Source organism: Bipolaris victoriae (genome assembly GCF_000527765.1).
Source record: "Bipolaris victoriae FI3 unplaced genomic scaffold scaffold_112, whole genome shotgun sequence".
Taxonomy (NCBI): Eukaryota; Fungi; Ascomycota; class Dothideomycetes; order Pleosporales; family Pleosporaceae; genus Bipolaris; species Bipolaris victoriae.
The window spans coordinates 14,991-41,991 of record NW_014575280.1 but is presented as its reverse complement, the minus strand read 5'-3'; the positions used below and the strand labels follow the sequence as shown (position 1 = coordinate 41,991).

At 47.1% G+C, this 27,001-nt stretch overlaps 8 protein-coding genes across 8 annotated transcripts; 5 read left to right on the top strand and 3 right to left on the bottom strand.

Annotated features, from left to right (window-relative positions):
- Positions 1-1,016: 1,016 nt before the first annotated feature.
- COCVIDRAFT_41499 (hypothetical protein) lies at positions 1,017-1,901 on the top strand (the record flags this gene model as incomplete). The annotated part of the gene is made up of 3 exons (XM_014696832.1): positions 1,017-1,199; positions 1,299-1,571; positions 1,698-1,901. The coding sequence occupies 3 exons, from the start codon at positions 1,017-1,019 to the stop codon at positions 1,899-1,901; spliced, it is 660 nt and encodes a 219-aa protein (XP_014552318.1).
- A 2,462-nt stretch (positions 1,902-4,363) lies between these two features.
- COCVIDRAFT_77788 (hypothetical protein) lies at positions 4,364-4,522 on the top strand (the record flags this gene model as incomplete). The annotated part of the gene is made up of 1 exon (XM_014696831.1): positions 4,364-4,522. A coding segment is annotated over one exon (159 nt), but the record flags the coding sequence as incomplete, so codon positions are not given.
- A 332-nt stretch (positions 4,523-4,854) lies between these two features.
- On the bottom strand, positions 4,855-5,757 carry COCVIDRAFT_110636 (hypothetical protein; the record flags this gene model as incomplete). Its single annotated transcript, XM_014696830.1, has 1 exon — positions 4,855-5,757. The coding sequence occupies one exon, from the start codon at positions 5,755-5,757 to the stop codon at positions 4,855-4,857; it is 903 nt and encodes a 300-aa protein (XP_014552316.1).
- Positions 5,758-6,459: 702 nt separating this feature from the next.
- Positions 6,460-7,848, top strand: COCVIDRAFT_110619 (hypothetical protein; the record flags this gene model as incomplete). Its single annotated transcript, XM_014696829.1, has 3 exons — positions 6,460-7,470; positions 7,501-7,549; positions 7,670-7,848. Coding segments are annotated over 3 exons (1,239 nt in total), but the record flags the coding sequence as incomplete, so codon positions are not given.
- A 642-nt stretch (positions 7,849-8,490) lies between these two features.
- Positions 8,491-8,999, top strand: COCVIDRAFT_41496 (hypothetical protein; the record flags this gene model as incomplete). The annotated part of the gene is made up of 3 exons (XM_014696828.1): positions 8,491-8,562; positions 8,615-8,811; positions 8,867-8,999. 3 exons carry the CDS (start codon positions 8,491-8,493, stop codon positions 8,997-8,999), a joined length of 402 nt encoding a protein of 133 aa, XP_014552314.1.
- A 3,572-nt stretch (positions 9,000-12,571) lies between these two features.
- On the bottom strand, positions 12,572-22,102 carry COCVIDRAFT_19578 (hypothetical protein; the record flags this gene model as incomplete). The annotated part of the gene is made up of 5 exons (XM_014696816.1): positions 12,572-13,159; positions 13,210-13,967; positions 14,019-15,860; positions 15,906-21,709; positions 21,774-22,102. The coding sequence occupies 5 exons, from the start codon at positions 22,100-22,102 to the stop codon at positions 12,572-12,574; spliced, it is 9,321 nt and encodes a 3,106-aa protein (XP_014552302.1).
- A 1,603-nt stretch (positions 22,103-23,705) lies between these two features.
- On the bottom strand, positions 23,706-23,876 carry COCVIDRAFT_110626 (hypothetical protein; the record flags this gene model as incomplete). Its single annotated transcript, XM_014696827.1, has 1 exon — positions 23,706-23,876. One exon carries the CDS (start codon positions 23,874-23,876, stop codon positions 23,706-23,708), a length of 171 nt encoding a protein of 56 aa, XP_014552313.1.
- A 1,437-nt stretch (positions 23,877-25,313) lies between these two features.
- COCVIDRAFT_41494 (hypothetical protein) lies at positions 25,314-26,885 on the top strand (the record flags this gene model as incomplete). The annotated part of the gene is made up of 4 exons (XM_014696826.1): positions 25,314-25,351; positions 25,749-26,104; positions 26,212-26,423; positions 26,553-26,885. 4 exons carry the CDS (start codon positions 25,314-25,316, stop codon positions 26,883-26,885), a joined length of 939 nt encoding a protein of 312 aa, XP_014552312.1.
- Between the last annotated feature and the right edge of the window lie 116 nt (positions 26,886-27,001).

Sequence of the window (27,001 nt, the reverse complement as noted above, 5' to 3'; positions counted from 1 at the left end):
AGGAGCGGGGAATTAGCATACATAGGTATAGCCTATGGTAACTTACTATTGCACTAAGGGCTTAACCGCAAGTTAACTCCACGTTAGGATTACGCCACCCACGGGAATTTCTTAACAAATTGCTCCAACTTAAAAGATCACCACCATAGTAGTTATATAAGCACTTGCTGATAGTGTAGGGGCGCTAGTCAGGGGTACTTGGCAAAGTTTTCCATACACCCCCTTATATCTCTCTTATCTCAATGTGTTTCTTGATTTGAAATACTACTATCTTGGTATATGCATCAAAAGGGGTAGTTTTGAAGGAGGGCAACTGTTACCCTTGCTAAAGCCTCTCCCCTTGATGTTGCTGTCTCCTATCTCCTCCACCCCTTACAGCCTTGCTCTTAGTTCTGTCTAACCCTTTACCTCGATTTACATGCACGGAACCAGTAAGTATTACAGGTACTATTGAAGAATGAATGAAACGTCAAGAGAAGTTCTCAGTGCTACATAGGGCGTTGTAATAGTGCGTACTCGACATGTGGTGGAGATCTTGTATAGACTCTTCTTCCAGTCTCAAATGCTCATCTTTACTTACGATCAAATGTCCCTAAGCTAAACTTATAAGATCTGCCTATTCGCACACTCTTACGAGTGCGCTTTAGCTGAGACCTAAAACAAGAACCTGTCGTATAAGCGTTATCCAGATTGTCGTTGGGGAATACGTGGATGATGCTGAGTGGTCCGTATCGCTAACCAATCCTTCAGACAGCGTCACTCTAATATAGGAAACGCACGTTCATTACCCCTGCTCGCAATGATCACTGCGTTACCGGTAGCCGTAGATCGATTGCACCTAAGAACATAAATCTAATTCGTTTCTCGCGCTCAATCATATTCTAGAGTTCAGACTGAACTGGCTGACCTTCTCTGCGACAGCATCCTAATCGGTTACGACAACCAAATACACCTTTATTGATTCTATCGAGACGAAAAAGCCACCAGTGAGACTCCAAGCTGCAGCGGTAATCACAATGGTTACCTGTCTAGAGTCAACCTTGATGGAAACTGTCTCTGAACTCCGAAAATCTCTCTTTATATTATCCAAATCCAGTGCGCTATACCTTAATATCGAGGAATCAAATCGCAGTCGCTATAGAACCGTCTCAATCATCACTATCCATGTACATCTACCAAATCAAGCTCAACTCATCGATGTTTCGGCATTGAGTGACCAAGCCTTTAGCACTGCATTGAAGGACGGCACGACTCTTCAATCTATCCTAGAAGACCGCAGCTTTCGCAAATACATCTAGGGCGTACGCAACGATACCAACGCCTTGTGGTTCCACTATGGAGTGAGCCTTATTGGCATTACTGACCTCCAACTGCTCGAAAATGCCTCGAGATCAGACGACAAAACATATATTCGCAGTCTCGATAAGTCTGTTCAGAATGATTTAAAACTTGGATTTATGGAGACGAAAAGCTGTCTTAGTACAAAACAAGATATCGGGAAAATCATGTACACCGAAGTTTTTTCCTTACGCCCTTTGCAACACGAGACAATAGAGTACTGTCAAAACGATGTCATACATATGCCAGCTTTACGTGAGATATAAATGGCGCGTATAAAGCCTGAGTGGCTTTACAAGGCGAAAGACGAGATTGAACATCGCATTACTCGAGCACGATCCCCTGAATACGACCCGTAGTCTGAGGAGAAGAAGTCAGGACCTTGGGGCTCGGGCGGTAGAAAGCGAATCCTTACGATTGATCGAATGTGCGAGATGATGGAAGGGGAGCGGGAACAGGCTACCGTAAGAGATCTATTTGGGTATGACAATGGTATAGAACTCTTCGATGATGATGATGATGATGACGATGATGTATCGGACCAAGAAGGCTCATTCCATTAGTCAGTTCATTTTGAAATTCTTAAACTGACTACATCGACTCATATTGAATTGAGATATAGTGTTGCGGAGGCTTTTTCTAGGCTATCTGTAAGGCCAATAACATAGTTTCTAGGTATAAGCGGCTAGTGCTATAAAACCTCGGTGTTGCAGCTTAATCGCGCAGCACTCTACGAATCCTAGTTCTACACCAACGCTACCGTCTATAGACGCGCTTACTTATGGGTCATACCAGTTTCTCTCGGTGTTAATATAACCTAGTAATCGAATCAAAGCCTCCACTAATTTGTTGATGGTGATAAACACGAGGATCTACTTGCGAACGTGTTAGTCACAGTGTCTACTGATAACAACGCTGAGCTTGATCGCGATAACTAATTGATTGACGCGCGAATTAGCGAGGCTGTAGATGAGTCTGTAGATGAGGCTGGTGATACTTTTTTTTAACGGCTTAGACTAGTCACGGGACTCATACCTCGAGAGGTTATAGAAAGGGCACGCTAGAGGTGCCCTAAGTCGGATATACAATTATAGCTGGCTAGTATGTAATTATATTAAAAATCGTAACTACTGGCTCTGTTTCCATTGCCACATACGAAAGAAGCTTGGGGGCGAGTACGACGCTGGGTTAACGTCAGCAGAAGCTACTCACCTAACGGAATGTGTGCCTGGCCACAGCGTTGGTGCACAAGGACCTCTCCGACGAAGCCGCGATCCTGACTAGGCATCAATCGTCACCCTCATGCGCGATAGCGGTGTTGAGTTGTCGTAGGAGGTTGCGAATGAGACATCATCTTCATTTACAAAGCGCAAGTTTCAAGACGCGCTAATGGACTAGATAGATGCCAATAACTGAAGCCTCCGCGTTACATATTGAAACGCCTACTCTTTCTCAGTTGATTCGAGCTGCCAATCTGTCGGCAGAGGCGGTACTTTGTCGTAACCACCAGTCTCCTCGCGATTCGATTATTGCTGAGTATCACTCGCACATATTTGCTGTTCGAAACTACCTAAGCGGCGTGCGATCCTTTATTCATATCTCCTTCGATAACTGAATGTCGACTAGCGGCAAGTATAGACCCACTGGCATCTGCGTACACCTGATGGGCGCAGTGGAAGATGTGCAGGACCTTCCTCTAGGCTTGTCAGAACTCCATGGGCAGCATCGTGGTCATAATATTGGCGCAGTTGTTGCAACAACGCTGACGAACTTTGGGGTGAACAAGGCATCAATGGACTGTTTCGTGCATGACAACGCATAAAACAATAATAATGCTGTCAATCATGTGACTAGTATAGACAACTTTGACGATTCTAAGCAGCGTCTACGCTGCTGCTGCTATATAATCAACCTTGGAGCTCAACTTATCATGTGGGGCAAAACACCGTGACACATACAAGAACGCTGGTGGTAGCCTTAGAGTTGAGGAGGCTTTTATGAAAAGGTAACATCGATATGGGCTTATCGATGCATTATTTGATATCATCGCGTCCATCTATACGCCCCAGTCACGCGAGCTGTTACAGAGACACCAAGAGTCGAAGCTGAATCGCCTGGTAAGTCTGTTGTCCTCTGAGAGCTGATTGGGCCAGTTAAGACGCGCTAAAACTCCTAATTTGCTGCCTTTGTACGCGCTATTGAGCTCCAAGGCCCGTTTGATAACTACATCGAGCATAAGCTTTCTGAGGGCCGCCACAACGAGGCTATTGCTCGCCGTTCAAGGCGAGCTAGAGGTAGTGGTGGCGTGTTCCAGGAACCTAAGCCTTTTTTGCGTGATGGTAGCCTACACTCTGACTACTGGGCAACGATTACAGAATATATAAAGCTTTCAGGGTCGTTTACAGAGTCCCCTAAGCTGTTAAAGGGACCCGGTAAACACGGCCGCCACGGCGTAATGTAGGACGTTCTGATTACCCTTGAATGGCTACTCAACGAGCTCGAAGCGCCCTTCAAGCGCTTGGAGGATATCATTTATAATGATCCGTTAGCGTTAGAAGACTACCTGATGTTTAACGCTGACTTAGCTCACAAGAACTACTGCAGTACTGTTCAAGGTTTGACGATGCGCCTGCCTCCCACGCTGCTACACCGCTCCATCAAGCACCACCTCGAGGCACTATAGAAAGTCCGTGATGATCACAACAAGCAGCGCGACGGCCCTCACTACCGCGATGCGTGACTTATAAACAATCATCGTGCTTTTATAGTGATGTGGAAGTGCTTTCAAGAAGTAACAGTGGCTAGCAGTGCGATAAGTGACAGCGATGAGAAGCGCCCAGCAAAGAGCATGCGTGTTGGTGGTCCAGTAGCGTCGCGGCCGCCTTCTTGAAGTTATAATTACATGCTCCTGTTGAGCAGGTAGAGGAACATCTTGGCGATGAGAACGAACGGTGAAAACGCATGCCATCGATCGCAGAGAACGATCCGATGGCTCATAATCCGCCTGAGCACTGGCGGTTACAGTCCAATGCTTGCTAATTTTGCTATCAACTTGCTTACAATACCAGCCTCAGCTGCTGATTGTGAGCGTAAGATTAGCGAGCTCGGTGACACGCTAGGCACGCGGCAGCTGGAAATAAAGCTTGAGTTGCTTGACACGCTGCAGTGCTTAGAATGCTGGCGGTAATTAGATCTCAAAACACCAACAGGAGGGTATACAATAGCTGAAACCGCCGCTGTACAAGTATTATTTTAGTAAATACGATTATCAACTATGGTAATCAGCAAGCAATCAACAAGTCAGTGCAACACCAAGATAATGCTGTTTGCAGTTCATTCAATCTCAGTTCGCGATTCCAAACAAGTCTTAGCGGTCAACCAGTTCAGTTTGCTACTTATAAAGTGAGGTCTTGAGCCGTATAGATCAACTGACAACTGACAACCAACAGGTTAAGTAGTAGCAACTCTGGGTTCACGCCAGGGTTTATGGGGTAAGGATGTATGATTCTAGGAAGACTAGAGGTTCGGTGTCTCTGGACACTTTCCTACTTTACAGCCTTCGCACAGATCCTTTTCATGCGGTGGTGTTTTCTTGAGAGAAAATGGGCGCGGCTCCATGATCACACCTGCCCATTTCTTGAGTCTGTATGCAATCCGGTCAATGTACGATTTTTCATCCAACCTGAAGCTCCCCAGGCAGTTGCAAGATTCGCAGCGTTGATTGAACACAATAGCGTTGTACCCATTACGTGTATATCCTTGAATCCAGGTTGCCACCACTTTGCTGCTCCACCTTTTCTTCATGCATGCGTTGTTGTTGCATGTAAACTTTCCCATAACACACGTTATGTGCTTGTTATTGAAGTGAGCATCTAGATCATTGTTGAACCATGTCGAGACTATGAAAGGTGCGACGGCTTCGGCCACACTGGTATGTAATTGGGGAAATGTGAAGAAGGTCCTTGTCTCCTCTTGCAGCGTCTTGATGTGCGCTTGATCGACTTTTGGCGCTACGATAGATGTCTGTGAATCCGGTATAGTAAGAGCTTGCATTCGACTTTGAAGTACTGCGAATGGCAGGTCAAAGGTCGAGTTTGTGTGGAAAGTGTTCTTTGCCGCGGCGTGACCACTGCGCTGACCGTTGTGTATCGTTGAGTGGGTATTAGAGGATGTCGAAAACGGCAATGGAGCATAGGGGGGCAATAAAGCAGGCGTGATGGAAGACAATGCTGAGTCTTTTCTGGGTTTTCGGTGAGCTGAAGAATTGTCTTGGTGCTGGCCGAGTGCGTCTAGGCTACCAAAGGAGCGATTGCATGGCTTACAGCCAAAGTTTTCCGCATGTTTTGGTGAGTTCTCTTCATGTTGTTTGAGTGCTTTTATGCTGCCGAAAGTGCGGTTGCACAATACACAAAGGCTCATTGCGGATCCTGTTCAAATCTATGGTGTATTTGCAGCTTGTGATTGAGGCTACGTAGGAGGTGCCGATGATTGCTGAGTCCAGCTTATACAACATGAATCGGAACAAGGCCATTATCCTGTGGAAGTCCTGTGCGACTTTGGAACCAATGGTACAGTAACACATCACGCGCTGTGGCTGCATCTACGAGTTGATTTCTTGGCAGTGCACGCATAAACTGACGCGCAGTGTAACAAGTTCAAACTGCGCCCTACCCATACCAAGGCTGACTCTTCACCGGCACTTATCACGGCGATTACGATCTGGGCACATAATTTCTGATCAGGCTGAAGATTTAGGTGCGGGGTCAAGCGGCTAAGCGGTCTGGTATGCAGAGTGTCGTGTTGGTGCATATGCAGAGATCCTCCATGAACAACTCGTCAATGCGTGGGTGGGATGTCGTTTACGAATGATCGTGCACGAACCCAGCATAAAATGTCGTAAGAACGATCCCGCATTCAAGATAACGATTCTTTGTCGCTGACTTGAGCGCCAGTCTAAGGATCCCCCCACCCGGATTTTCCTAAGACCCTACGAATAGTGCCACTCGAACTGCTTCAATTTCGATGGCTAAAAAGACCAAAGTCGCGAAAGCAGCCAAAGATGTTCATCATCGGTTGAAAACAAGGTGAGACTGGCTTCCTCCATTCACGCAAGCACACCTTTTTAAAGTTGACTACATTAGCCTATATACAAGTCCATCTGTTACCTTACACTTTGGTCCTACCCATCAGATATACTATCTCCCAGAAGTTCTGCTGCAAAGATTGGGGAATATCCCAAGTCGTGATGCCTGGACTCACGAGATTCATCTCGTAGATGTTGACGCAAGCATTGGTCACGTCTTGATCCACTTCCTGCACACGGGTGTCTATCAGACACTCAACGACGAATACATCGAGGGTGCTGGGTACAACCACAAAACTCTTGTTCGAAATGAGTTCCAGACAGCTGTGCTTGCACTAGAAGCTGCTAAGAAGTATAGCGTGCCTGGTCTCCAGGAATTGGCACAAGTTGAGCTGGAGCGACGAGGCAGGGAAATTTGTTTACGTGACGCTGTGCGCGCTATTCGAGAAGAGTCTATTGCCGGGACTTCTGACGAAAATGCGTGGCTTCGAGACTTCGTCTCAAAGAAAGTTCGATGGACCTTCGAACACGATCGCCCCATCTTATCGGCACCAGAATTATTTGAAAACATTGAAAGCCCTACGTTGGTGCGGTTACTGGCTCAAGTCATCATTAGTCTATACAGTGAGGAAGTAGACAAGTTGCGCAAAGGAAAGACCGCAACCGACAAGAAGTCAACGCCTGAGAAGAAAGAAGACGACGACCTATGGAGAATACTCGGCTTTGGCAGGAACGCAAAGAACCAGGAGAAAAAGAATAAGGGAGTACTTGAGGAAGAGCACCTGTCACCTGAGCCAGAGCCAGAGCTAGTCGTGGACGAGCCATCACCTGCCAAAGAGGATGATCCATGGGGTTGTGGATGGGAAAAACTAGCACCGGAGCCTGAATCTGTACCCGAACCACAGCTGGAACCCGAACCTTCAAAGATGGAGGTAGATCGTTATGCGGGGCTTAGTAAGTCACAGGCGAAGAAGCTGAAGGCCAAGTTGGACAAAGAGGTGAAGTTGAAGGAAGAGGAAGACGCGAAGCGCCAGAAGGAGGAAGAGGAGGTTGCCGAGATGATGCAACGGGAAGAAGAGGAGGCTGCTAAGATAATGCAACGGGAGGAAGAAGAGGCAGAACTGATACGTCTGGAAGCGGAGGTTGCCGAGAGGATGCAACGGGAGGAAGAAGAGGCAGAACAGATACGTCTGGAAGAGGAGGAAGCCGCGGCTACTGCTGGAGCCGGTGTGAGCTCCTTGGATTCAGCGATGGAGACGGGCGCTACGTCTAAGGATGATGATTGTGAATTGCGTTTGGAGCATCTGTTTCGCGATAACAGGTGGTGGGATTGTAAGCCATGCGAGCTGTACATGCAAAAGGCCGCTCTTAAGTCTTATTTGGTGGGGTTGCCAAACGTGAATGAGCTTAGCACAAGCAATGGATGAGGGTGCTATGGAAATGCTTATTTTAGAATACAATAGGCATGTGTTACTATCCAAGAATCACTGCGTAACTATTTCTGGGCTTCTGGTGGCTAGCTATGGAGCTCGACCGTGCTCAGTGTGCCGCTTCACTTGGTTGGGGCCGTCCCGTAGCCGACGGGGGCTGGATCCACAGGCTCGTAGCGATGGCGCTAAAATGACTGCTAAGCAGTACTACCTAGTAGGTAGTAGGTGGCTTAGCTTGAAGCGTCGTAAATTGGCCTAAGCGCAGCACGACAAGCGAGACGGTCCCAGGAAGTTGTGAATTGGTCTGAGTGCGGGCAGCGTGTGCTGGGATTACACGATTTAACCTGCTATTCGGCAACGTGGCGCAACACCGAGCAGGCGTTTCGCACCCAGCATCAACTCAAAGAACAGTATATACAGTAGGAGCAAGTTGCGGGAAAGGCTTACTAGAGAGCCCAAGCCACACGACAACACAAAGGCGTAGCGGCAAAATCAACCGTAGTAGTACGTACGTGCAGCTGATAGGCCCGTACTACGGAAGTGACACGCTTTGACCAACACGCAACGACAGAGCCATGCGGGGTCTGAGCTGTTGCCGTCCACGCGTATCTAGCAGCAACGCTCGAGCCGCCGAATACGATGCCGCTTTCAACAGGGAGCGAGACTCCTTATGAGAACAAGCTCCGACCCGGCGAGAAACAAGCTTACAATGTACGCGCGTCCATATGCCCCTGGATGTGCGCTGATTGATGACCATGAACAGCGTATCATAAACCTCAAAGTGGCCGAGATTCAAAAAAACGACCTCTTCATATGGAAGGAACTTGACAAGGATATGCAGGAAAGAGTGCAGAATGAAGTCATTCGTGAGCTTGAGGAAGAGAAGCTGCCCGAAGCTAAGCCGGGTGACGTCAAGGCGAGCATGGCAAAAAGGTTGAGTAGACGGAAATACGACGGCACGTAACCAAGTGCGCTGCTGAATGCCCCGTCCTGACCTTGTCTCAGAAGGAACAAGGAAAGCGCGGTCAAGCGCCGCCACCGTAGCGCCGAGCCCATCTTTACCTTATGACCCAGTCTGGGACGCCGTTGCACAGCAGCAGATCTTGCTTTCAAATGCCCAGAAACGTGGGCCGAACCTTGAGGGCTAAGGGGTGAGGCCCTAGGTTATGCAGACGCCATTTCAAATAAAACCGTCATCTTCACGAACACGTCATGACCTTCTACTCCCTGTTCTCATCACACTATACCTAGTTGTGCCTGGCTCACTTCATGCTAAATGATTGCGACTTGAATCTTGGCTGATCCTCACAAGAAGACAGTCTAGCCGATTGAAAGGCTCTTAGTTTTGTGTCACTGCAAAGGACGGTCGAAGCTTATGACATCAAGATGAAGCGAAAGACAAGAATTGATTTGCCACGAATACAAAGAATCGGCAAGCAGCTAATTTAAGCGCCTACTACTATCATTACGCACTCTAACTAATATGTTGTCTTCTCTCCGCAGCACTTGGTAGGTGTATCTAGGCCTATAAACGTGATTTAAACAAGCAATTTATTAAGTTGGAGAAGCACAAGGGCATATAGCGAGGACCTTCATTATTAACAATAATTGGGTATAGCTATACATAACCAAGGTTACAAATAAAGAGAATCGTAAGATTTATATATTGTATAACTGATTTTAACATAGAGAGATAGCGTATTCTAGCCCTTTGTAGATAAGCGGTATTATGTATGATATACTATATGTAATAATACTGTAGTATGATAACTAAGTGTGTACATGTTGTGATTAATAGTGCAAATAAGGCTAGTACTATTCCATCTCTAATAACTTCTACTCTAGCACTAATTGTCTTTGTGTCGCGGACTATAAATCTACCTTTAGATTATCTCCAATAAACACGCTATATCTACATTATTAACTACACTCTATTTTATTAGTTATGCATATTGGCTGTCACTTAGCGTAAGATAACCTTAGAGCGGTGTTACAAATTGTATACATAGCTACTAAACCCTTATATAAAGTTTCTTGCTAATCGCTTTATAAATACTGCTAGCTTACAAAAATCCTAGACCTACTCTTACTAGCCTTTTTTAAAACGGTATTAGGTCAAGGTTCTTCGAGGAAGCGCAGGTCCTTCCTACCAACATAAATACAACATATAAAGACTGCCTGTCTAGCCAGCCTTTCCATCACTTCTACACTCCGCGACCCAGCAATACTCTTTCTAGAGTGGCTAAAAAATTAGCCTATCCATGGTCTACTCATTATGCCAAACTAAACTATGATTCCTAGTGAAAAATGGTCGCATAGCGCGCTTTACCCCTGCCCATCTACCTACCAGTCCGCAGTAGCAAACACTGTTAGAACGATGTTTAAAATAGATGCAAATCCAGCTGTAGATATAGGAAACTTGTATACGCTTAATGCACTCTGTTTTACTACTATACGACCTATATAACTTGAGTTATTAGGTAAAATGGGTTAGAAAGTTATTGTTCGTGGATATGACCGTACTAACTTGCTAGGTTTACGCTGTGGGTTGCAATTAGGGCTTAACCCGAAGGCTTAACCCCAAGTCAGCTTTAAGTTAGGGTTACGCCTGCGCCGACCAGTTTCTAGTCAACTACGTATTACGACGTGAGAAGATACTATCATTGTAAACATTTACTTCGAAATCTGAAACTTTATAACTATCGATAACTAACTACATGTGCAACGCATAACTCTAGAATAGAAGAGTGATTGCCTATTGTGATGGAGTCACGTATTCTCGGAGCTTCAATAGCCCACGCTCCTGCAAAGCTGCAGACCTGCCTTGTCCTAGCACGCACTACTAGTCGCACAGCTATGCCCAGATGCTGGAGAGATCAAAATACTAATGTGAGGTGTTCTGAGTCGACGGACAGCGAACCCCTCAGCAATGAATGTCTTCACCTCCCATCCCAGGGCTCTAACTCTAATAGCTTAATTGTACGTTATAACGTGTCACACCACCAATACGCTAGAGTAGTCTAAGCGAACTGGGTGGTTGGAGTTCTTCAGAGACCGAAACCTCGTTTATCTTGAACACCAAGTCTGAGCACCCGAAGAGAGCAAACGTAAGATTCGAGCTAACAGAGCGACTCGTGGAAAGATGCGTGAAAGAACTGGTGACACTTCTGCAAGAGTTGAAACGCTGCTTGTGAAGCGCAAAATAGGGTGAGGTAGGCCCCGGCCAATCAAGTGACTGCAGGATTCAGAACATCAGGCCATGTACATTAGCTGATTAGTGCCAAAGGAATTACAGATGCGTCCTAGTGTGAAAACCAATGTAGGTCGCAGGCTTTAAGAGTGATTAATTGGTGCTAAAAATCGAAATTTAGACCATATTCAGTCGATAGCTAGGTCCATGGTTAAGCTCTAAGCTAGCCGGCCCTACTATGGGCTTATCAATTTCTCGAAGACTCCTTGGTAACGCTTAGTAACTATCTCGTTTCTTTTATTCGCGAATACTGTAGCTTCGACCGTCGCTCTAGCATGTCGAGTCGCAGAAGAATCTTGGAGGTCAAACGGGCGTAATCGCCGACCTCAAAACTTGGGAGATTAGGAGTTCTAAATGAGCGTGAAACCGTTTGTGAGATTGTCGACATGCTTATGCTTGGCTGATAGTTGACATAGCCGTCCTTCAATGACAATTGACCCGAGAAAAATCTCAAGCAAAGCATTGTTCGAGAGGTGTGAACCATTTATTTACCTTGAATCGCCTTCGGTGTGGCTTGGTGGGTCATATCGAGGTAGTGTGCCCATCCCGTTCGTTCTTTGATTGGGCACGTGCTATTTAGGTTCGAGCTTGTGTGCCAGAGCTCTTCCGTGCTAGTTCCGGATACTCAGCGGCGTACATACTCATGTCGAGCATTCTCTAGAACGTCTGTTGAACAGTGTCCTTAAGAACGCTTTCATAAGTATCCTGAGTTTTCCGCTAAGCCTGCTCTGCGTTCATGATCTTATACCTTTTCTGAAGGCTGTATTGCATTCGCTGAATACACCATCGTACAAGAGTGTTATCTAGCTTTCTGGTATTCTCCCAGGTGCTTTTGCGATGGTTTTCAATGATGCTCCTGATGACGAGAGGCAGTTGCTCGTCCTTAGGGACAAACGGAGGCGCCGCGTTCAATTAGGTAAGAGAGTAGTGTAGTAGTATGGCTACTGAGATGGTTTGGTCTCTGCCTGGGCTGGTGTTTGTGAAGAATTGAGATACAAGGCGGACATTGTTTATCAGATTATTACTGGAATGTCTGGCAAGTGAGATTGCATGATCTTGGAGACCTTTGAACAAAAAGTGGACATGAGGCAGTACCAAGACTTCAAATCATATCTGAAAAATACCACTTGGGATGGAAGAAGACACTTGAGATAGAGGTAAAGCCAAATAGAACTTACAGTTGCGAGGCTATTCACTGTGGAGTCAGTTCGCACTAAAATGCTTAGGACTGTGACAGGCTGCACACCCATTGGTAGAGCTACCCGGTAGGATCTCAGTATGTGGCCTGGCATCCAGATTCTGCCCATCTGAGCCGCGCGTAGACATCATCGGTATGCCTGTCCGAACGACGCTCAGGCGAACGGGAGAGCATGTTTCTCCAACTTGCATCAGATCTAAGCGCTCAGGTAGATAGCCGGTAGCTCTCCATCGATTACAACAGATGTAGATTCAGCTCTAATCAACAGGGGACTAGCTCTCTTCCAAGTCAAATTGCTTCTCGTCCTCATCATCCTCGTCTTCTTGTAACTCGGTAACAGCTCCACTAGTGTGGTATGAATCGACCACACCAATATCAACAGCACGGCTGGTCACGAAGAACGCATGCTCCACACCCAGCGGACGACCCTGGCAAACATAGCCAAGCGGAGTGTGCGTGATATCCTGACCTCTGCGGCGGAGGGAAACCCACTCAAGGATAAAGCTGACTATTCTGTTCGTCGTTGCATCAGATCGCCCATTTATGCTGCCATCGTTAATGTAATTCACTAGAGACACACATTCCTCATATTTCATGTACAACTGGCCCGCGAATATACCAAGCTCAATGGTAAGGCTTTGCGGAATGGTGTGCTCTCCTTCAAATGCTGGTACAGCGTGGTATCGTAGACCACTGAATTGTACCATCTTCTTTGTGGCTGGTGCTGAGTACGTGAGGAGATGGACTTTTGGGGGGAACGCTCGATTGCGAATCTGAGGAATCAAAACCTCTGCTTCCTCGGCGATGATGATGAGTGTGTTGAATGTGATGGGACTGTAAAGTATCCATTCAACCGGGCGCTGATGAGATAATCAGTACATCGGACAGACGCGAAAGAAGACGAACTTACCAGAAAGTTATCAATCAAGCACAACTTTTCCGTCTTGATTGTTTTCATGAATTCCACTGAAACAAACAAGCGGGATTCTGTTCTTTTAATGCCAAACCTCTCACCAATAGACGTGCGTGAAACAGCATCAAAAACGTGCTCGTACCCCACGTCTCCACACAAACGACCAGTGCTCACAAAGCCAGAGATGGCAGGATGAATTCCAGGGAATTCATGGGCTTTATAATGTAAAGCTTTCTGCACCTCACGCACTTCTTCGACTTGGAATTCCACCTCACGTTCCTGCTCTACCTCCTCCAGCGCAGAAGAGTGAAGGACATCTGCGGTGCTCGACATACCCAGACGCAGGTGGTTGAGCTTTTTCATGAAATTTTTGAGCTGCGGAAACGTGGTCGTAAAAGGGGATCGGCCATGGACATCATTCGTGCAGCCTCCATAGAGCTGCTCCAGTGTTTGCTGTTCAGGGTGCTGAAGCACCTCGACATATGCAATCCTGTCTTGAGCATCAGAGAGGAAAGCAGCGTGCTTCCATTCTGCGTTTACTCGATTACAAAAGTCGGTACCTTGGGACACGTATAGATTTTGGAGCTGTTCATTCATACGGCACGTCTGTTCCAACAGCCACCTAACGACATGAGAAGAGTTAACTTTGTCCTCCTCTTGTATTCTACAAACATCAAGGATGGACTGATGGGTTTCTGGAAATGCAAAGAAGCAAACAGATTGAGTAGTCGCAAGCTGCCGAAGGCGCATGGCAGCTGAATCTGAAGTCAGTATTGACACCTTGTAAATCAAACGTTCTTACTGACCTTGCACAGTATGATCTTTTGTCTGCCCGAGAGCAAGTGTCAGCGCACCGCAAGCATATTGCGGCAGCTTCAGATCTATGCCCCGCGTGTGTGCTTCATCCAGGTACACGAGACAATTGTCTAGATTGTCGGCGAATGGGGTCGCTAGCAGGGGGACCTGCGCCTTAGTACCACGATATCGCACCCAGGCTCGATTGTCGGCGCCAAAATAGACAGCTGCTGGTGGTTGAGTATCTATGTCCATCCATGCCTTGACCAAGTCTTCGTTGCTCATTTCAAGTATGTAGGCGCCAGAATCAATGAGAATGCGGATATTCCTATCCCTGAGTTGTTCGAGGAATTCTGTCTCGGACAATCGCTTACCGGCACGAGCTACAAGGTGGTATTCACGGTTTCGTTCTTGCAATAGGTAGGTAAGTACCTCAGCGTTCGTTTGATGCAAACTCGGCAGATCATTCTGCTCGATAGTGAGCGGCAACATCATCTTGTTGTCGTTGGTGCCGCTAAACCCAGTAGTTCTCGCACGTGTGAGCGTCTTGCCGAGTTCCGTTCGCGAGAACAGGGGCAGATCCCATCCAGAAGCCTGTAGCTTGATGTCAAACTGTTTGGCATGCGCAGGAAATACAAAATGGTTCATGTAGTGGTCGAGCACGATTTTGTTCGTTCGAAGATGCCTCCAGAGTTCCTCTACCTGATCATGGTCATCGGGATTGATAACATTCCAATGATGCAAGGCCTGTGGAAGCGAATCGCAGCTGCTAGTCCATCTGTCATACTCACTAGCAGGGTCTTGTGATGCCAGAACATGACGAAGGGCTTCGCGGAATTGGATTGGATTGAGACCAGCGTAATAGAAAGCCAAGCATGTGAGAATGATCGCGGCGTCAGGGTGTCCGAATTCAGCCTGCTCGGAGGGAATGCCTTTTGCTTCGAAGGGCACTGCCATCGGGTCTCGCTTGGGGTGCAACCCATACTGTACGTTCCAGCGCTTTCTGAGACAAAAAAGCAGTATTCGGTTGCGCAACAGACCCCGAACAAGCAATAGCGTTTTGAGGGCAACATTCTCATCAATGAACAATTTAGCCACACGCTCTAACAGTTCATTGTCCAGGTTCTCTTCGAAGAGCACTCTACGCAGGTTCGCATCGCAGGTATCCGAAACACAGCCTTCGAAGCGAAGAAATGATGTCCTTCCGGTACAGATCTCATCGGCAATGCTTTGGTGCAGATACTCTTCTACATCTGCTTGAAGGATGTATATCATCGGATAACCCTGACCACGCTTCAGAACTTCGATTTTGCGCGGAAATTCCCGCTCAAGCTCTGGAAGATGATCTTTCACGAGCGATAGCAGCGATTGCGCCACTTTCCAGCGGTATGGGTGTCCATCTACTGTAGTCTGCTTGCCGCTCGGATAGATGAGTTGGGTCTTTACCGCCAATGAAACGTCCGATTCGTCCAAAATGTCACGGCAAATTGAGCTGAGGTAGGCCTGGAACTCAATCATCTCGTGTGCAATCCCCAAGTTAGAGCTGGCAAGATGTTGAAGGCCACCAAGCCTATATGAGAGAAGGTGTTCAGGCGCAATCAACACAACACCCCGACTGTCTAACATTTCCCGATGAAGGTCTCTATAGAGTTGAAGTGTTTGCAGGTTGACCTTAGTCCTGCGGGAGAAAGGAATGTGTCGTGTCTCGCGACCGACTAGGCCGCCCAGTCGCGACTGAATCATTTGTGCAGTCGGTAAAAGCAATGGCTTTGGTACGATGAGACGCGAGAGCTGCTTGCCGTCTCCTATCACTGCCATTGCCATGGGAACGATACATGATGTTTTTCCTAGTGCTGCTTGTCAGAAAGCATTTTGAGTCTACAATTTCCTCGATTTACCTTTACCCATGTTCAATTGCAACACCGTGTTGTCCCTCGACTCTGGTGCAATGATCGCATGTGCAACATCAACCTGCTCCTGCCGAATCAAAATGTTGCTATCAATCTCTAAGAGAAGCCAGTCAGACCATTCCAGTGGACTCCAATTCTCATGGCCGGAGTTTCCAAGCTCTTCATGGAGAGTTTTGTCCTTGCCATGATACAGTGCATTATGAATCCGCATCAGTCGCTGCAACTTTGTGATTAGAATACCATGTGACACAACCGTCTCCCGTACAAAATCCCCAAAATTGCAAGACGAGCTCGAGCGCAGTTGCTCTAAAAGCACGATCGATGTCGTGCAAGGCCAGAGGTTTCCAAGGTTTAGCCACGAGAAGCGGTCGTCGTTTTCAGATAAGGCCCCACGAATCTGAGATAATTGATCAGCTACCGTAACACGAAGACTTTCGATGCATTTTGCGTTGACTGCGACGTTCGGGGTGCTATGCGAAACGTGAATCTTATTACTGGTTTTCTCCAGGGCGTCAAGGCTCATCTTTATATCAAGCCCATACTGCTGGCGGAGAGGGCTTGGTACTTGCGTAAAATCGGAAAGAATCTGCCGTAGTTCAACGGTCTCCTTCTCTGGTATGCTTGCTATGGTGTTCTCCTTCGTACTGGTAGAAAGTTTAGTGTCACTGGGCAGTGGCAGCTCGCACACCTGGAGTTCGAAAGGTAATACTAGCGATTTATCAAGAAGATCTCTCGAGACCGACGGTATGACAGGATCGTGTGTTTTTTCGTAGAATGGTTCTTGCTCCCAATCCCAAGATTTTGGATGGGACGTGTCAATCTGTCCCTTGTGACATCGCAATTCATTCTGCACATGAACTACGTATTCTGAAAGAGATAAGTTTGAGTGCAAGCGCTCCCACTCAGGCATGACACGCTCCGTGGCGAGCCCTACATCGAGAACATCTGAATTAAACCCGTCTAGAGTAATTTTTCGATGTGGCCATTGGCCAAGAAAGTGTTGCGCTAATCGTTTCCCCTCAGCTTCGCATGCTTTTCGATGTTCTGCTTCAGCCCTTGTCTGCAGTCGTTGACGTTTCTCCGGTAGATCAATAGAGATTATATGAAAGATGGATTGTATGCTGGGCACTTCGTTAAGCCTGAACTGGTTGAATGAGGGACAGGATGGAGGTATTGTGTTTCTCAATACAGACAGAGACGCAAATGCCGCCAGGATCTTGATGGTGTCTATGTCAGTTTTGGGGTTGAGCGACATGAGACTTAGGCGAAACATTAGTTTGTAGGGTTCGTCGAGATTAGAGTAGCGACATATATTCACAAGACTGCCCCACTGTTCATCGACACTCCTCTCAACCATGTCGCTTAGGCTCGTAGCGTCGGGCTGACGTATCCCATGAAAGCCGCCGATAAGCTGCCAATTCTCCAATATTGTGGAAAGCTCTCGACCAGTGTGAACTTGGAAAGGTTTCTTCTGGAACAGGTTTGCAATATGATAAACTTTCCGTGCTTGTACCGAATTGGCTTCCTGGCCACGAGATCTATACACACGATCACCTGCTGCTGCCTGAGTCGTATCGTCGACACTGCGCTCATAGATGCGTCGCTGCGCAAGGCCCCGTTTCCTAAGATGAGACGGGATGTATGCGCCAAGTTTAACATCGTCCACTTCATTTTGAGCAAAGACCCGAAGACGTTCCGACTTGTCGAGTATCTTCTGCACAAGCCCTTCGTAGGCATCATGTTGGACGGCCATGGTGAGCCCTGCATTCCAGGACACATTTTGCAGTGCTTTCTTGTCTTGTGGATAATATTTCCGCGTTGGACTAAGATGTGAAATTGATTTGAGAATGTTGAGTGGTCCTCCACCTAACGGTTCCCATGGTTGGCAATGACCTGATTGGAGCATGTGCAACGCTTCTTCGGTACCTGTGCGGCCAGTCAAAGGATCCGGTATGACGAATGATGTATACGCATGGAATTGAGCCTTTGAGTATAAGAGCCGAGGCTCAGGAGGGCAAGACAAGCGTCCAAGTACATCGTCAATTCCGAATTTTGCATAATCAGTGCTAGCAGCTGCTCGAACGGCCACGTGCATTCCATGGCGTGTAGTAGATATTGGTCCGCATGGTGCTATTATGCTGCGGCGTTTTTTGTTTGCGACGTCACGCAGTACGATTTTACTCTCGAAACCGTAGAGTGTGCCAGCATCTTGATTGGGATCGATCTCTTCATTCAACTCTCGACATTCGAGAAGCCCATTTGGGTTTACGAAGAATGACAGTTCCAAATGGCGTAGTTCCACAGACAGCTTCCCCCTGAAATTGACAGGCTGGAAAATGGTAATCTTGTGCGGGTGTTCAAAACCACGGAAGACGCCGGCAACTTGCTTGAAGAGGGAGGAATTAGGGTCGACCAATATTGTCCGATTGCTTCGATGAGCCTGCGATTTGATAAGATCAACTTTCCAGTCGCTTATCCTTGTCCTCCATAGAAAAGGCTTGCGCCGGATCTCAAGACATCTTGTGTTTATATTTAACCAATGCGCGCAGTTGGATACGAGTCCGTCTGGCAGATCGATCGTCTCAGGTCCGACGAAAAGGTGAGGCGGTATGTATTCCAGCAGCCCATCCCGACTCCAAGCACGGATGATGACCCGCCCGTTCCGAGAGCCAAAGTGTATCTCGTTGTTTTTGATACGTGACGCAAGGACGTACGACATGCCAAATTCAGCAGATGGGAATGTGAGGAGATGTTGATTACCAAAGAGCTGTCTCACATCATCTGACTCTCGAAAATCGCGCGGAAGTCTTCCTAGTGGCTTGCCATCGATAAGCAAGTGACCCTCTATAAAGTTGTAGTGAGCTACTTGTGTGTTTGCTGGATTCTTCGTCGCAGTCTTCATGGTGCTTACTACCCATCGGTCATGTACCGGTGAAACTTGCTTCCAACTACTGAAGGATTTCTCCGCTGAACTGCCCGGTTCTGACCATGATGCGTTGATCGCCATGCTCACACTTTGAGGACGGGCTCTTATGGACTGCAGTAGGAGTGATTTGATCTTGTATGTTGTTTTAGTATCTCGAATAAACATCCTCTTCAGAATCGGTGGTAGCTTGGCCACGTCCACAAGGAGGTTCTCTTGAAGAGCCAATGATGCTTGGAAAAATGTAGACAAATCATTCTCTGACATCACAGCATCTGGTTCTTTGCTGTTAGAGAATGTCCTGCGGCAGAGTAATGCAGCCCAAAAAGCATATCTAGCGGCTATTTCCGCAACAGAGGTCTCTTTGGCATTTCTAACATCGGCTCGAAGACGGTTAATCCAAGCTAAGGTGATGCAACGTGCCTGAACCAAAAGTTCGTTCGCTCGCACCATGGGGGCCGCCAAGTGACAAAGGCGCAAACTCAACGTGATCATAACCTCCATGCAATGAATCTCACGCCAATTCGACGAGATGTCATTGAGGCGTATTTCCACTTGTGCGGCTAGGCGGTCACAAAATGACATATCTTTGAAGACTGCATGGATGTCGCCGAATGTATCGTGCTTGTCACTTGCCGGCCCGGCTTGAGTAGCAAGGTGATTGAATATGTGCATTGTACTCTCGTTGCTGAAGTTCACATTCGACGCGCCTAGTTCGACCAACATCGTCAGCCATCGGCGGGTGTTACCGGAAAGCAATCGTTGATAAGCTGTGAACTCATGTACGGACATGTCGGATGGACATTGCGTTTCCGATGCGACGATTTCATATGAAGACGGCCCAGTTATCACAGTAGGAGGATGCGACGAGCTTGGTATGAGCAAGCTGCAAAGCCCAGGTGGTACATGTACTCCGCACTCATGTTGGAAGGTCAATGGTCTGTCGAAATCCTTGATCCAGGTCTTCGAAACCGTGTCGAAGTACGAGAAATTTAATCCATTGGGATAAAGGACATCGGATTCGGACGCTCTCATTTTTTTCTTACCAACTTTGTAATGCGTGCCACGAAATGGTTTAGATGTCGATGCAATAGTGACACCGGTGGATTGTTTCGATGCATATGCTGTGAGCGGGTCGTAGTCTCTTAAGAGTATTGTCGGCGATCCGGATTGTGGTTTGCCAGGGTAAGCCAACATCAAAATCTTCCACGTTGCGTTGCGATATGCAGCAAAACATTTTGGAATACCTAGCTCGAAGATAACTGCTGCTGATTTAATGGGGTCGCTAGGGAGAAAATCCTCGTGCGCATAGATCTGCATGCGGTTCCGGACTCGCCAATGCCAGCATTTGGTACATCCCCTTACGTCTCGCGTCCCATCGGGCTTGAATTTGCAGGTACATGCGCCTCCAGAGATACCCAAGGAATGTTCGTCGAACTCCGACCACCACTTCTCCAACTCTGATGTCTTCGCCTGGCGTGATACCTCCGATGCTTGTTGTATGCTTTGATGGATTTGCTGCAGTGATTTGGAGGTCGAAACGTATCTTACCACAAAGCAATTCTTTTCAGGCTCAGCGAATATGGTTGTCTGATACTTACATCTTTTGCATCTGTTGTGAATATGGCTCTGGATGTCACGAAGTCGGCGCATTCCCGCGGCTGTCGGTAAATGCAGAGCATCTAAGAGCTCGGGAGTAAATACTGGGTGGTACTCTAGGATGATAGGGAAAATATCCATGATGTACTTGTCCAGCCTCACCCAAATTGTGAAAAGACTCAAAATGAACATGGACATTTGCTCGGGATCGGAGTCGTAGGCTGCTCCAACATTGCTCATGAGACCGAGTATTGCATCTGATAGTTTTTCGCAAAACGATTCGAGCGTGGAGTCTTTAGTTAACTTGGGCTCTTCCCTTGTTTCGATCTTGCTCTCCAACTCAGCCAATCGATGATACATATCAGTGAACCGCTCAACTTGCTCGATCGCGGTATCATGTAGCGATGGAAGCTGCAAAGATCGGGGAGTTTTCTTCTGTGAATGACGTGATTCCAAAACGCTTTGAAGGTGCGGTCTACTGTTGGGAAGAGACAGAAATTGTGCTTGCCGGTCAGCACGTGTGGGAAGCACAGGAACAGGCCGTGTCGTCTCTCGTTTGAATTTCTCCCAAGCTAAATTCACTAGCTGCGTGGCTTCCATAATGCTATTCTTGAAGAAGTCTGTAGTAGCGTTGAACAATTGGCCGTATACTTCCGGCATCCTATTCTTCTCTTGCTCGAGTTTTGCAAGACGACGACAGATTTTGGCTCGCAGAGTCATCGTCAGCTCAGGTGCCAGTCTTCCGGGGCATTCGAGTAGAATCTCAACAAGTACAGTGACGATCAAGAACTTGTAGTGAGCTCTCCCAGCTTCGTCCCCTAGCGAGAGTTGTAATTGTCTTTGAATTCCAACGCGCAGTGCTATCCAGAGAGGCAATCTCCGCCATGGGATCTCCGCAGTCTCGATGTTTGCATCATCACGAACACGTTTTCTCAAGCGATTAACATCTTCGTCTACCGGCGACCCAATCGATTCGAGCAGGGGCATAAGAAGATGCGTTATAAGTCCTGGACTGGCTGTATCGCGCGACTCGACGACTGGGGTTTGCGCTTTCGTCACAAGTGGCTGGAAGCATCTCAAGGGCTCTATGCTGCCCTTTTCCAGAAAGTCAGCAAGCGCGTCCTGGAACGATGGCTTTCGGAACTCGTCGGATGGTATCTGCGCTGAGCAATGAGGGAAATCGCAGATAAGAGCACCTTCACTAGCCAGTACTTCGGCAGATGGAGAGGATAGTTCGAAAGCTTCGAAGACAACAGTTTCTGTTTTGACACTATTGTAGAGTGAATCAGCTACAGGGTTCATGCTTTATTGTTGCCCATAGGCATTAGCCATACCTCGAATTGTATCGAACGATAAGCGCGGTGTTCTGTTCTGCGATATGTAGCAGAAGTGGTTGCTCCTCATTGAAGTTGTAAAATGTTGAGATCAGTGTCTGCTTCTCGAGCCGACCATTTATATGAAGACATTGGCAGCGGCGAAGGTGCTGACGAATCGCATACCAGGGAGATGTCTGTTCTTGACTAGCAATTCGGCTCAGAGTAGATGTAGCCTGGATGAGTCGGAGGATGATGGCATCACCAGTGCTTCCAATATTGGCGTCCTGTTTACCAGGAAGCTGTGGTGGTAAAACAAGGTGGTTGAACACTTCCATGAACACGGACATGGCGATATGTGGCATACTCAGAATTCAGCTGCTAGTAGAGGGTGAGATTTACAGCAAGTCCTCACGAAAGGCTGGGTACTGATCCGACATATAAGGGAAATTGTAAGTGACTACAGACTTAACGCAGCTGAGTAATCGTTTCGTGTGGAGGCGAACAATGTGGTGACACATTAAGCTATGCGAATCAGATAGCGCCACATCCTTAGATTCGGACCCACAAAAACTATACTTTTTCCCTAAGGCTAGGCCGTGGTATATCGAACCGGGGGGTTCGTGATGTGAGGTGCAGGAGTGCAGGATGCATCAAGTCTGCTGACGGCTGCGCTTGCTCGGTATCTATGCATATTTATGTGATAGCACATATTTCGTTATCCTGTCATTGTCTAGCATGCCTTCAAGTGAGGCTGAAATGCCTCTCTTTCGATGAGGGCATCAACACCCAGCTTTTTGTTTTATAATATTGATCATCAAGCTCATTCTGCGTAAAACGTAGAGAGATACAATGGAAGCGGAAAGGCGATGATGACTGCGTGATATTCGTTGTCGATACTTTATAAGACAAGAAGGAATGATAACGTCCTTGAGGATCGAGGCGCGATGTCTCTACCATGTTTTCAAGTTTATCAATGGCTGTGTAATCAAGACGACATCCGCCAAATCTTAATCTTGTAGCTATCGAAACCCCAATGTAATCCATTGCTCGATGGCGTTATGCCATCCCAGACATCTTATCATCGTCCGTGTTTTCCCGTCTTGGTATTAGCGCTCTGAACTTCGGATCAGCCGTGTGATTACTTGCAGAAAGTCTGAGGGAACAAAAAAAATGCACTATTAAGTGGCTGTGATATTCTCCAGTTTTGAATGCAAAGCAGCCTAGCACAGCTGCACGCACACAGGCGTAGATGCAGCCAACTATCAGGCTTGCTTCTCAGCCTAGCGCCTCAGCTCACATCTCCTCTTCCTTTCCACTCTATTATCTCTTCACATGTTTTCATCCTGCAATCTGAATAAGCAATTTTGCTCTCTAATACGACTACAGCGAGTCGAGTCCAGAGCCATCCATGCAAAGACTGACGCGAAATCCGAGTGCACCGAAATCTTTCCCTTAGCTCGCACATGCTGCAAGCCCCGCATTCTACCCCACGACTCTCGTATGCCACTGTTCGAACTCAATTACAGTCTCCATTTTCAGGTCATGATGAGACAAGGATCACGTATCCCGCGCAGCAGGACGGCTAGGGTTTGCTTACCACAGCAGACATTGTCATAAAACAGCAACATGCTCAGGCAAAAACATCTAAGTTTTCACACCAAAAAAGACAACTCTAGCTCATCGTAAATTATCATAGCAATGCAAAGAGGCTGAAGCAAGTTAACAGCGAGCAAAAGAGTGATATACAAGTACTCTTGGCGCGCTGCCTTCGAATATTATAGCGTGTTTCAGCCTTTGCAAATCTATAGATGAGAGGATAAAGCTTCATTGACGATAGAGGTTGTTTAAACGGCCAGAGTATATGCTATATATCTTCTGCTACATTCCCTGTGCCGTTCTTTTCTCTATACTAGGCCTTGTGGTGGAGAGAGTCAGTGCGCGCTACGTGTGTTAGAACAAAAGCCACGTACTAGGCTGATGTAGCAAACTGCTGCCCTGTTTGCATGCTTTGTATAGCGAGAAGCAATCGAAACTATTAAATACCTGTTCGTATCGGAAAAGGCTGATATCACTGCTGGTTCGGCTGGTAGAGTCGAGAGACGAGCTTGATAGTTTGCTCATCTAAACTACTAAATGTTGTCCTTGTTAATGTCGTTTGAATACCCACATACTAGCTGTTATCGCTGCGACGAGTGACTTTAATAACGGTTTGGGAAGTTACGGCTCGAATGTATCGTAATCTACCGATGTGGGCTAGCTTGCCATGCGCAGTAGCTACTACCCTACTAATATTGACCAATCGTAGAAGTACACATATAATCGGCGCTGCAAGAGAATCTCAGTGTTTCAAAAAGGAGTCCTTTGTGCGATAAGTATGTACGCAACGATTTTGCGTTACGTATTAGGACTGTTACGAAGGCTTTCCCCGCATGACAAGGCATATGCGACGCTCTTCAACCCGGCGTACAGGAAACACTTCGACTCCGTTACAAGTCAGCATTCAGGACGGGTTTCTCATGGTTCCTTATGTCTGGTTATACAGCCACATAGTCAATAGCTCTCTACCATTAGCGATCAAAACGGCCTGTGACGACAACTCGGTCCGCACTTGAGTATAGAGTATAGGAAATCTGCCGTGTCTCATTCGACAATGATTTGCTACTCTCTTTATCCGGCCTTGCTGCAATTTAATTTCCACATCCTTACGCTCCCCGCACCCCTACCTAGCTAAATGCAATCTTCACCGGTCAGAGTACGACCGAATTGTTCTCATCCAAAGCTGCAGACCGTATGATTTGGGCAACTCGTCAATGCAATCCCGAAGTCTGTAGTAACCACGAACCAGGAGCTGCTACATAAAAGAAAAAGAAAAAGAAAAAGAAAGAAAGCGAGCACTTCAGCCGTCCCCGGCCCTCCCCCTCCCCCAGACCTGAGCTCTAACGCAAGTTGCGGCCACTCACAGCGCACACTTGCTGCTACTCCGATAATCACTGTAAGGTGGCTCGTTCTACCCCTTGCCCATTATCGGGTGAAGTAACCACATACATCGAAGGCTGATCTTAGTACCTGATAAGCGTCTTGGTAGCGCGATATCAAGGTGAGGATATCTACGCTTTCAATTTCCTAGCGTGTGAAACAATAAGCGTCTTTTCCATGATGAAATACTATGGGAGGCAGCTATGGAGTTAATGTAAGGTGCCTGTGTGCACACACCCGCAGGGGATGACCTAACGAGGACCAAGCTCTTTACCACGTGAAAGGTAAGATTGCATGAATTTTGTAGAGACATATCATCAAGTACTTAGCAGTACTTATGCATCTGCAGAGGCTGAGAAAGGATCGACGTAAACGCTAGAAGGTGGTCTCAAGTATTTACGGTGCGATTGTATGGCTTCACCGGACAGCCATCGGTGGATGCCGGAATTAGCTTGCGATTCGTGGGAAAACTAGTGGATCCCCGACCCCTATATTCAATCGAAATATAAACCGATGCTGGGAACTTAGATGCATGTGCAGAATGCAGGTAGACTCATATCTTCTCTGTCATCAGCTGTTTCGATGGTTGGGCTGCATAGCCTAATACAGAAAAGATTTGCGTAAAGCAGATAGGAGATTGAGACTAACGTTCAGCCTACAGCTCTCTTACCAAACTAATGCACATCGATCAATCATGCGGAAAGTTAGCCATAGGCCAGGGAGCAGTATGTTTGCGTGTCGTATGCAACAAGGTAGCAGACCTGACCATGAGAGGCGGGATCTCTGCTTCAGCTCTGTGCTCAGAAGGTAGATCTGATGACTGTTAGCTTTCACCTATCACTTCGATCTTCAACATTCAATGGTTTTCATGTTGGGCTGAGCCCCAAGACCAAACCTTCTATTTATCACTTCTTCAATTTACCCAGTATTCGCATAAAATGCGCATCGTACCGGATCTTCAACTACATCTATAATGGTTATCAGGGAATTTTACACCCGTGTAGTGCATGAACTCAGCTCAAAAGATCAACTAGACTTGCTAGACTCTGTAGATCATCTACGCTCTCAGGAAACCGACCATTATGTCTCTCTACCCCAGATCATCGTTTGCGGCGATCAGTCTTCCGGCAAAGGTTCTGCCCTTGAACCTATCTCCGGAGTCTCTTTTCCGGTCAATAGAAACTTCTTCACTCGTTTTCCAGCCGAATTAGTCTTACGCAAGACATCAGAAATGGGCGTCAGCACCTCCATCGTCCCTAATCATTTGTGTAGCGAAGTAGAGCGTAGATCTCTTAGCAGTTTCCGTGAGACGCTTCACAGCTTCATTACACTACCAACATCAATCAAGAGTGCAGAGACAGCCATGATTATTGGTAGACTTGGTCGAGCTTTTTCGAGAGATCTCTTGCGGATTGGAGTGCCAGGAATTACCATTTATAGACAAAACAGCAATCTGCCGCTGGTATCTACCTTGTACAAGATTTCGTCAATTCATACATGAAAGAGCCCACGAACATCGTCTTCGCAGTTACATCCGCAAAGAACGATCATGCCAAGCAGATTTTACTGAAGCTCGCCCGAACTACCGACAAAGCCGGAACTCGAATGCTTGGTGTGATCACGAAGCCTGACACTCTGAGTCCAGGATCTGACAGCGAAGCCATATACCTCTCGCTCGCTAGAAATCTCAATGTGGAGTTCTGTCTTAGATGGCACATTCTCAACAATAGAGATTCAGGAACTGAATCCGGGGCACTTTGAAATCGTGACGAAGAGGGAACCCATTTCTTTTCTAAAGGCATATGACACACGCTGCCCGAGTCCAGCCTCGGCATCGTGCCGTTGAGAGAGCGACTGAGCAAAGTACTTCTTGTCCAGATCGCAGTGGAACTCCGGAGTCTTGTGGACGAGATCCAACTTAAGTCTGCTGCTTGTCACGCTGAACCCCAAAAGCTAGGCCATCGCCAGGCTGATAGCACAGAACAACACCAATTTCTAGCCATCCCCATCCAAATATGCCAGGCTCTCACCAAAGCCGCCGTCGATGGGACATACAACGATGACTTCTTTAGCGATACGAAGGCTGACACTGGCTACCAGAAACGCATTCGTGCTGTGATACAGAACCTCAAACAGATTTTTTTCAGACTATAGCGCGTGATGGACACTACTTTGACATCACCAACTCTTCACATGCAAGTCTCCTACAAGTCAGCAGACTGAATGAGAATATTTTTAGCGGGCCCGAGTTAATCAAGCATATCGGGTTA